This window comes from Amphiprion ocellaris, chromosome 8 (assembly GCF_022539595.1).
Source record: "Amphiprion ocellaris isolate individual 3 ecotype Okinawa chromosome 8, ASM2253959v1, whole genome shotgun sequence".
NCBI lineage: Eukaryota > Metazoa > Chordata > Actinopteri > Pomacentridae > Amphiprion > Amphiprion ocellaris.
Window position 1 is genome coordinate 4792991 of NC_072773.1, and position 10248 is coordinate 4803238.

At 35.5% G+C, this 10248-nt stretch overlaps 1 protein-coding gene and 1 long non-coding RNA gene across 2 annotated transcripts; both read left to right on the plus strand.

Moving 5' to 3' along the window:
• Positions 1–4809: 4809 nt before the first annotated feature.
• LOC129349402 (uncharacterized) lies at positions 4810–7356 on the plus strand. Its single transcript, XR_008602392.1, has 3 exons — positions 4810–4986; positions 5559–5691; positions 7245–7356. It is a non-coding gene; the product is annotated as an uncharacterized LOC129349402 (long non-coding RNA).
• Positions 7357–7389: 33 nt separating this feature from the next.
• LOC111565161 (tumor necrosis factor receptor superfamily member 14-like) lies at positions 7390–10248 on the plus strand. Its single transcript, XM_055012663.1, has 5 exons — positions 7390–7419; positions 8182–8389; positions 9244–9399; positions 9879–9966; positions 10074–10248. The coding sequence occupies exons 1-5, from the start codon at positions 7390–7392 to the stop codon at positions 10195–10197; spliced, it is 606 nt and encodes a 201-aa protein (XP_054868638.1). The 3' UTR covers positions 10198–10248.

Genomic DNA, 10248 nt, shown 5'->3' on the forward strand with positions numbered 1-10248 from the left:
TGAGGTCCATCTCATCCCAAACCATCTGGATTGGGTTTAGGTCAGGTGACTGTGGAGGCCAGGTCATCTCCATCATCTCCTTCCTGGTCAGATAGTCCTTCAACAGCCTGGAGGTGTGTTTGGGGTCATTGTCCTGTTGGACAATAAATGATGGTCCAACTAAACGCAGCATGTCGCTGCAGGATGCTGTGGTAGAACCATGCTGGTTCAGAGTTCCTTCGTGTGGCTGATTAGCTATTTGTGTTAACAAGTGACTGAACAGGTGTACCTAATAAAGTGGCCAGTGAGTGTATGTATACAGCATAAGCTGCACGTTTATGATTCAGCTGTACTCACTGATCTTTACCAGCAGGTGTCATCATTGAACATGTAAACTCTGATGTCCAGGGTTCAGTGAATGCAGCTACAGCATCCACGTGACTGAATCAGTCAAAAAGTGCTTTTAGTTGACAAACACAGACCTAAAGAATTATTAACAGGACTTGAAATAGACTTTGTTGCTTTCAGCTGTTTGTAGGAGTCCATTTTTAACCATTTACTAAAATTAAATGTCTCTGTAACAACATATTTAGTTCTTTATTATTATTTTATTCACTGCAGGATGTTTGCAGCAGTGACATTAATGTGCATATGGATGTTTTAAAGAACCTGACTTAGTTATTTAAGTAACTACCAAATTGTGGCAATCAAAGTGGCAGCAACAGCACATTTTATTGTCACATTAGTTGCTGTAGTTAGATTATTTTCACACACTGACATAATTTTAATGTTTAATACATAAAGCAGAAATGTTTTACCTGTAGGGGAACTTTCTCTGCTCAGATTCTCTGCAGCATCTCTTCTCCTGGATTATTTTTCAACAGTTTTCACCCTGAAAACCAAAACATTTTTAACTGAACCTGTATTAATCATATCATTAGCAACCATCACTAAACCATATCAGTTTGTAAATGATTAACTCTCACACTGACAGTTTTCAACAATAGTGTGTTGATAAATCTACACTCTAAGAAGTTCTTCAAGCTACTTGTTCCCACCACTTACTTAAATATTTGGCTGCAAGATAAAAAAAAAAAAAAAAATTCTAATTTTAGGATTTAGATAAATAAGTTGCAAGCATTATTTTGATGGAGTTCATATAATGTTCATCAACTTAATATTGTCTGTAATTTAGACTGAAATTTCCACATTAGTTAATTTTAAACTGAATTCAGGTTGAGGTAACGTCATCTCTCAGGTCCCCTTTACTACCTTCTTTAACTGGTACGAATACACACAAATAGAAAATACAAACATGTTTTTCATACATGAAAGCTTCATTGTTCAGTGTGTGAATACAATAAAAGGAATTCTTTCTTATGGAAGGAGATCTGTACTGGGTGATGTGTTCACTGTCACAGTGTAGTCCGATGGTTCATAGAACAGCTCTGACCTCTTAATTCACCCACATTTGATTTGTTTTTTGCTGATAATTGAAATTTTCAGTTCTCCCAGTTCTCACAGGATGCTGAGCATCAAAAATCAGCACACAGTGGTTAGTTTTGTTTTGTTGATATAATAAAAGGTCTTACAAAGAGTAAGAATGTGATTTATATAAAGGGGAACTCCGGTTTCAAACACTACAGTCACTTGAGTCAGCAGCAGTTTGTCTGAAGACCGAGTCTGACAATGTAAAAATGTTGGTGGTTTAGTGAGAGATGATTAGGTTCCTCTTATCGCTAAGGTTTATGAACAGAAACAGATCTCATGTTCTGTTTTGTGGCCAGCAGTTCCCCAAGTTGTTGTTGTTTCCATCCCAACCTTGGATGTGGTCATCCAAGGTTGGGATGGAAACACAGAAGTAACTCCTTTGTCCTTTACCACTACCAATGTGTTGTAAGTAAATGATGTCAACATGACAGATAACTACTTGCTACTTCATATGTTATCTACATTTATTTAAGCTATATCATTTATGTCAGTTGACATCATCTGTTGTCATTAACGGTAAACATCATTTTAGATTTGATCATTGTGCACAGCTTGGTGCACATTCTAACATTAGTATAGGAAAATAAAGAAATGAAATATAATTTGGTCATTTATGTCAAAATAAAGAACAGAGAAACCCAGGTACTCATACACAGCAGCTTTAAAATATACTTTGTCAGAATTTTATTGCTTAAATAAATATTCGGCTCCAAGATAATAAAAAAAAAAATTCTAATTTTAGGATGTAGATAGTTGCAATGATTAGTGTTGTTTTGTCGATATAATAAAAGGTCCTACAAAGAGTAAGAATGTGATTCTTCAAAGAGGAACTCCTCCAGTTTCACACACTGCAGGTGGAAAACTGAAGTTAGTTACGTCACTTGAGTCAGCAGCAGTTTTGTCTGAAGACAAAGCAGTTTGAAAATGTAAAAATGCTGGTGGTTTAGTGAGAAAGATGTTAACTTTCCTCTCATGGCTCCATCGGCTGCTTCTAGGAAACACAACTAAACCTCCAACTGAAGTGTTGGTGGTTGCAGTGCATTGTGGGTGATATAGCGAAGAAGTTTGATCAGAAGACTTCATGGAATAAAAACGTGTTGCAGGGTTACAATGTGAAACTAATGTGGTTTGGTTTAAAGTCACATGTTGCAATGTGATGAGTCACCAACCTCTCTTTATTTTTTAATGTTTATGAACAGAAACAGGTCTCATGTTCCGTCTTATGAGCAGCAGTTCTAACTCAAGGGGTTCTGATCATCCAAGGTCAGGATGGAAACACAGAAGTAACTCCTCTGTCCTTTACTACTACTGATGTGTTATAAGTAAATGATGTCAACATGACAGATAAGCAACTTGCTACTTCAGATCTTATCTACATTTATTTTAAACTATATCATTCCTATCAGTTGACATCATCTGTTGTCATTAACAGTAAACATCATTTTGGATTTGATCATTGTGCACAGCTTGCTGCACGTTCTGGCATTAGTTAGTATAGGAAAATACTTAAATAAAATACAATTTGGCCATTTATGTGAAAATAAAGAACAAAGAAACCCACAGCACCTTTAAAAAAATACTTTGTCAGAATTTTATTGCTGTGTAAATATTTCTTTATGTGTAATGAACTTATATATTCACATACATTTACTGAATTTACCAAAAGTCACCAGTTATCCCACACAAAGACTATTTTAATGTATCACTGATAAAAATAATTAAGATGTTCATGCTAACAGAACAAGCAATGCAGGTATTGTATTGGATTTTGAACAGACGATATATAAAACAATATTTAGTCTATATGTGCTACAACTACATGAAAACAATCAGTTCTAATGTAAACCTCATAAGAACAGAAGAAGATCACAGAGATGTTTGCATGATTTGGAAAAACGTGACATACACTGTTATGACTACTATATATATATATATATATAGTTTTCTGAAAAATAATTCTGAATTTTACAATTGTTTTCTGTTATTTTTAAAGTTGCAAAGAAAAGTCTATGAAAGTGCAGACATTCTCTATAAATTAACAACCCCAAAAATATTTTTTTTGTATTATTACAATAATCCCAAACTCCATTTATTTGTCCTTTGCGCTCTCTTTTTTAAATGTATTTATATTTTACAGAAAATATACTACTTCATTTATGCAGTGTTTTTCCTGCTTTCTTAACTTCTCTGCAAATTTAGGTAAAATGACAATAATTATCTCTAATTATAAACTTGCAGTTCTTTATATAAAAGTCTATGTCCATAATATTAATTTAACACTTTTTCTTATCATTTAAAGGTACATTTATGTAGTTTTATACTTATTCATACTTTTAAATTCAAATTTAGCTTCTTTCCTTAAATCCAACATAATGCATAAACTTTTTTAGAGTAAATACGTGTACTAATAGAGTTTTTTTTTCCCCAAAACAATCTAGAGCAGGTGTTAACTGTTGTGGAAAGTGTACAAATGGTGAATTCACAAAATTCAAATGTCCACCAGTTATTTAGTGCAATAAAACATTTATACACATTTGGGACATCACACAGAAATTCATCAGAAATGTTTTCTTTGTTTATTTTTTTACATCACATGTGGACACTTTAACAAAAAAACATGAAAGTTCTGAATTCAGCATCATCAATGTGTAGAAATGTGTTCTGTAATTAACAGCAGACACTTAATCAGAGAAGACTGAGGTTGACTGAGGACAGAAGCTGGTTTCATAAAGAGCCAAGTGAAAAGGAAGTGAAAGTAAAAGAACATCTGAGAATTCTGGAGGTGAACAACTCCTGGTATCTGCTTTAACCTTTAACAGGCTTCAGTCCATAACAGTAATAGAGGAATCTCTCCCTACAACCTACTTAAAGACATGGTGGTGAGATTAACAAGAAGTAACTCACAGATTTGAACAAACTCTTCTAGGTTGTAAACATTATTTTGATGAGCTGGATTTACATAGTAAAGTTGGTGATTGCATCAACTTAATATTTAAATTCAAACTGCCGTAATTTTGATTGTAGAGAGAAAATTAATTCCTGTAACTGAATGTAATTTGTTGAACATAATTTCATTCGAAGTTGTCAAACCTCAAACAGACTGATGCAAACTGTTGTAATTTTGAATGTGACTGTCAAAAGTCAGTTATTAAAACAAACAAAACAAAGCAAAAATGTCTCAACAAATATAAATGAAGAGTTTGATGGTTTGGATTATTAGTGGTAAAATCTCCACTGTTCTTTATAAAGCTGGGACAGTCCTCTTTTCTATGGGTGGGAGGAGTTGTAGATCTGTCCTGGTTGAACAAGTTGTGTTGTCCTCATCCAGATGACCTTTTTTAACACCATAAGAGACGAGAAGGTTCTCACTAAGGATCTGGGAGGAAAGTGCTCAGAGTTTAGAACTGATATCTGCCATCGTCATCGTTTTCATTATTGTTTTAAATCGAATGTCATGTTTCCAATGGTCCTTGATCTACTCACAGCACCGTGACGGAGACGTTTAATCACACGACGGTAAGAGTCCTGAATTCATGTCTGAATGTTAATTGTTAAAGTATCTATAATCAGTATACTGTGTATTTTTGTATAATGTTATAATGTCAGTAGAACTTCTCAGTGTTCCAGTTTGTGCAGAAAACTGCAGCTGAATGTGATTTTATTTACTTCCTGTCTTCAGACGTCAGAAGTGATTTCCTAAAATGCAGCAGCTGAAAACTTGTTTCTGTAGAAAAACCTGAGAAAACTGAAAGAGTCTAATAATCACATGCTGCTGTGTGACCAGAAACATTCAGATTTATTCCTGAATCAGCTCATCTGAACATCTATCAGTGTCACAAAAGGAACTTTGAAAGGAAACAAACAGATGAAGTTGAAATAAAGTGAACTTTGAGCAGCTCGTCTTGGTTCAATGATCTCTGTTATTACTCACAAAAGAGATAAAACATTTAAGCTGCTTCTAAACAGCTCTGCAGCTGCATGTTGATACTTTAAACTCTTTTCCTGCACAAATCTGGTACTAAGCAGCTTAAGAACCAGGTTTCACTTCTAGTTAGAGCAGTTTTGACCTGGTTTCTTTCTGCTTTCAGATATTTTCCTGCAGCTACAACTCAACAAATCCCAGTTCTCAGTGAGGTGGTGTCTTCAGATCAAGATAAACTACAACTTCCAGCCTATAAAATGATTTGGAGAAGGAATGTTTTGACGCCTCCAACATTTTTGGTAAAACAAGTTTGTATTTTACAATCAGTCATTTCTTGATCAGGTTTCATCTCTCCAACATTTCTGTAAACTTTATTTTCTGACTTTTTCTTTCTGACTGTCACTTTGATGCAGTACTTTCATTTTCCACCTACATGAATAAAATAAGAAACTGAAGCTGTTGTGTTCATCATGTGAGCTGGGAGGAGACAGTTTGGTGAAGGTGATGTTAGACTGAGGTCCAGAAATGTCTCTGGTAGAGCAGTAAAGTAGGAGGACGTCTGACTTTAACCTGTTGGACCTTTGAGGTTCAGATGAGTTCAGTTATTGTGAACTTAGGTATCACTAACAGAGCCACACCTACAACTGTGTGCATTTATTCATGCAGTAATTTCACTGTTATCATTATATACAACAATAATTACGACTATGCTGTACAGTAGAGTAGAGCTGGTGTCAGATGGTGGAATTATCAAACTTAAAAACTTGTAAAATGGAAAATAAACGTTTGTTATTTGAAATTTTATTTCATTTTTGAGTTCATCCACTCAACTGAGTTGATTAGTCTCAAATTGTCACAATAAACAGCAGTTTCTCAATTTAAAAAAAAAAAAAAAAAAGCCCCAGTGAGTGCTGCTAGACGAGTAGCGTTTATTTGATCAGCACCATTGGTGGATTAATGATGATGTCAAGCTGTTGTGATTGAACCAAGGAGGAGTTTTCAGGTCCAGACAGCTGAGTCCACCAGACTGACTGAAGACAACATGTATTCTAAATATCATTTGATTTCACCTCAGTAAAACCACTATGTTGGCCTTGCTGTGTGTCTGTGTTGACTTAAAGGATAACACCAGTGTTTCCTAACTTGTCCTCTGGTGGATCATGTTTTTAGATGTAAATGATTCATGAGAGTAGAAATAAATGGACAGATAAAAGCTAAACAGCTGCAATCCAATCTGAGGCATTTTTAAACATTACTGGCTCACAGTGATTGTTTCTGCCGTTTTCCTGCCATGTTTTATGTGGACTGAAACCAGAACAACTTTCTGACACCATTACAGTCATTCTCTCTGCAGCAGGTCTCTGTAAACATGACGGTCTCTGTATGAACAGAAGAGTTTTCATGTGTTTGTAGAACAACTAACCACAGTTTCAGTGTGTCCCACCCAGGATGTAGTCTGTGAAAGCTTTGCAAAGTCATTTTATTGCCCCAATCTTGGAAGGGCACAAACAGTTTATTTTTTTTGTCTTTTAGGAGACATCATGTTACACTTTCTGGACTCTGGATGATTCCAACTCTATCTTCCTGCAACATTTCAGAACAAGACTTCTGTCACATATTAGACACACATTTGCCTTTATAGAAAACCAAATCTGTAATGTTCTTATAATCACAATCTGAGCCTGTCGATGGCAAAAACCAGCACTTTAACTCTGAAACAAACATAATAACCCATTAGATTACATTGCAGCTGTTTGGTAGCTGTCGGACAAAACGCTCTTTCTTAATATTTGAGGGTCTCAATTTCAACTGAGGCTTCACTGAGACAGAAAAACTTTTCTTATCTCCACAGATCATCGTGATAAAAGTCTTCACTGGTCAAACTCTAACATGTCATCCAGCAGAATATCAGATCAGGAATGAATGCTGTCCAATGTGTCCTGCAGGTAAGATCCAACTGGATGTTTGTCATCACATGTGAAATCTTGTCCTAGAACATGCATCTGACAAATAACAAGAGGAAAAAAGTAAATATAGATTGGAATTAATGTCTATTTATTATGTGAACTTTGCATTGTAAAAAAACATTAAAAAACAGTCAAATGACTCAAAAAAACAGCAAAATATATTAATTTAAGTGAAGTGCAAAAACAATACATTCAGAGACATTTTAAAATATATTTTGCAGAGAAACATTATTATTTTACAGATTGTTTTCTCTGAGTCATTCCAATCAAAAATCTTCAATTAATTTAATTAAAATCCGCTCTAAAACAGTTTAATTTCACAGTTTTCGGCTAAATTATTACAAACAAACACCTTTAATCAAGTGTTAACAGGTGCTCAAGATTGTCTTGTTTTGAAAGACAAAGAAAGTACGCTATTGAATTAATACACTTTATTTCATTTTATTCAGATACAATGTAGAATATCAAACAATAAATTGGAAGTAATAAAACAAAGTTTGTCTATTTTGTAAGTAGAATTACAGAGTTTGAATATGAAAGTACAGACAAATATAAAATTAATAAGATTTAGCATAAAATGAGCAAGAAAAGCATTACATTGATAGCATTAGAATTAACATTTGTAGCAGGAGCTGCATTTAACTTAATTAGAGATTTTTCTTGTCATTTAATAGCTGCTTTGTTCTTAATTAACAGGTAATGTCTAATTTTATGGACCGATCTATACAATTAAAAAAGGAAAACTGCTGTAGGTGTAAGTATAGAGTTATTTTTAAAAATTAAATTTTTTTACAGTATGGCTTCATCTATTTGGGGTAACAGTGTAGCAAGCAACATGGATTGTATCACATTTTAGTTAAAAGGAAGCAGGATTGTGTTAAACTAACCGTTTTGTTTCCACCAGGAAGTCGAGTTAAAACTGACTGTTCAGAGTTTAGATTGACATCATGTCTGCCCTGCATCGATGGAACCTTCATGAATAGATTCACTGGGCTCAAGGAGTGTCTCCCCTGCATCAGCTGTGATGAAGGTAGATTTGTGTTGATATGTTAGAGATGTTCTGGTGGAAACTTGGTTGGTTACTGCTTGTTCCACTGTGTATGATTCATCAGACCAGACCACCTTCTTCCATTGCTCTGTGGTCCAGTTCTTATTCTCACGTGTTCATTGTTGGTCTTTCAGCAGTGTACAGGGATCAGCATGGGCACCCTGACTGGTCTGCAGCTATGCAGCTCCATATACAACAACCTGATGCTCTGTGTGTTCTGACACCTTTCTACCAGAACCAGCATTAACTTCTTTGACATTTTGAGCAACAGTAGCTGGTCTGTTGGATCGGACCGCTCAGGCCAGCCTTCCTCCCCACGGGCATAAATGAGCTTTGGCCGTCCATGACCCTGTTGCTGGTTCACCACTGTTCCTTCCTTGGACCACTTTTGATAGATCCTCACCACTGAAACCAGGAACACCCCACAAGAGCTGCAGTTTTGGAGATGTTCTGACCCAGTCGTGGAGGCATCACAATTTGGCCCTTATCCAACTGGCTCAAATCCTTACCCTTGCCCATTTTTGCTGCTTCTAACATCAACTATGAGGACAAAATGTTCACTTGCTGCCTCATATATCCAACCCATTAACAGGTGCCATGATAAAGAAATAATCACTTCACCTGTCACTGGTCATAATGTTATGCCTGATCGGTGTATATATTATAGTTATCTGTAAATGATGAGCTGCTGTATTAGTTGCAGTAATGACAGACTGATCTTTCCTTCCCCCCTCTGAAATCAAATGTCCACTCAGTCATTATTATAGTTGCTTTAAATCAAATCCAAATGATCCATTTTCTCAAGTTCTCTGTGTATCTTCAATCTTTCCTGACAGGTTGGAGTCTGAAGGTAAAGACATCATGTACAACAACATCAGATGCAGTTTGTGAACCACTGGATGGATTCTACTGTATTGACCCAATAGGGAACAACTGTGTAGCAGCACGTAAACACAGAATCTGTCATCCAGGACAATACATCAACCAAACAGGTCGGTATTTCTGGTAAAATTTTAAATGAAACGGCAAGAATTCAGGGAGTCAGACCTCATTAAGTTGTTGATTTGAGTAAAGAAGCACCAGAATTAGATAAAAGGAAGATGAAATAATCTCTGATCTGACCAACAGCTGTATAAAACTACATCATCTACACACCTGATCTTTTCTTTGTCTTTTTGTCTTGAACCAGCTTCAACCATGTCTTCACATTAACCACTACACACAGTTTTACCAAAGATTCTTTGTGGTTCTTGCAGCTAAAACTAGACTTTATTAATGAATGTTTGCTGATTTGTCCTTTAATATTTTTCTTCTGCTGATTCCAGTCTGATCTTCTCCTCAGCAGAATAATTAACTGATTAAATATGTTGGATTGTTGTTCGTCTGCTCATCATTCATCATGTAACACTTTGAGTCCTTCATAATGTGATTCTGAAGTGGTTTCTACAGATCTATGATTGTGTTTGTGCAGGAACAGCCTTCACAGACACTGTGTGCTCTGACTGCAGCAATGGAACATTTTCAGATGGAACATTTACATCTTGTCAGCCACATACTCAGTAAGTGAAGCTTTAAATCACACATGGAGACACCTGACTTCTAACAACAGCAGAGAATCTGTTGTTTCTGAACAGTTTCCTCTAAAAATGTCCTTCTGTCTTTACAGATGTGAATCAATAAACCTTGAACTGATAAAAGCAGGAACTGCTTCTACTGATGCTGAATGTGGAGAAAAAAGTTCAAATGTCACAGTAGCTGTGAGCATCATCTCTGTTGTACTTTTTCATTAATATCTGCTGGATTAGTTTATTGGTTTTACTTCAGACTGAAGAAAACAGGTT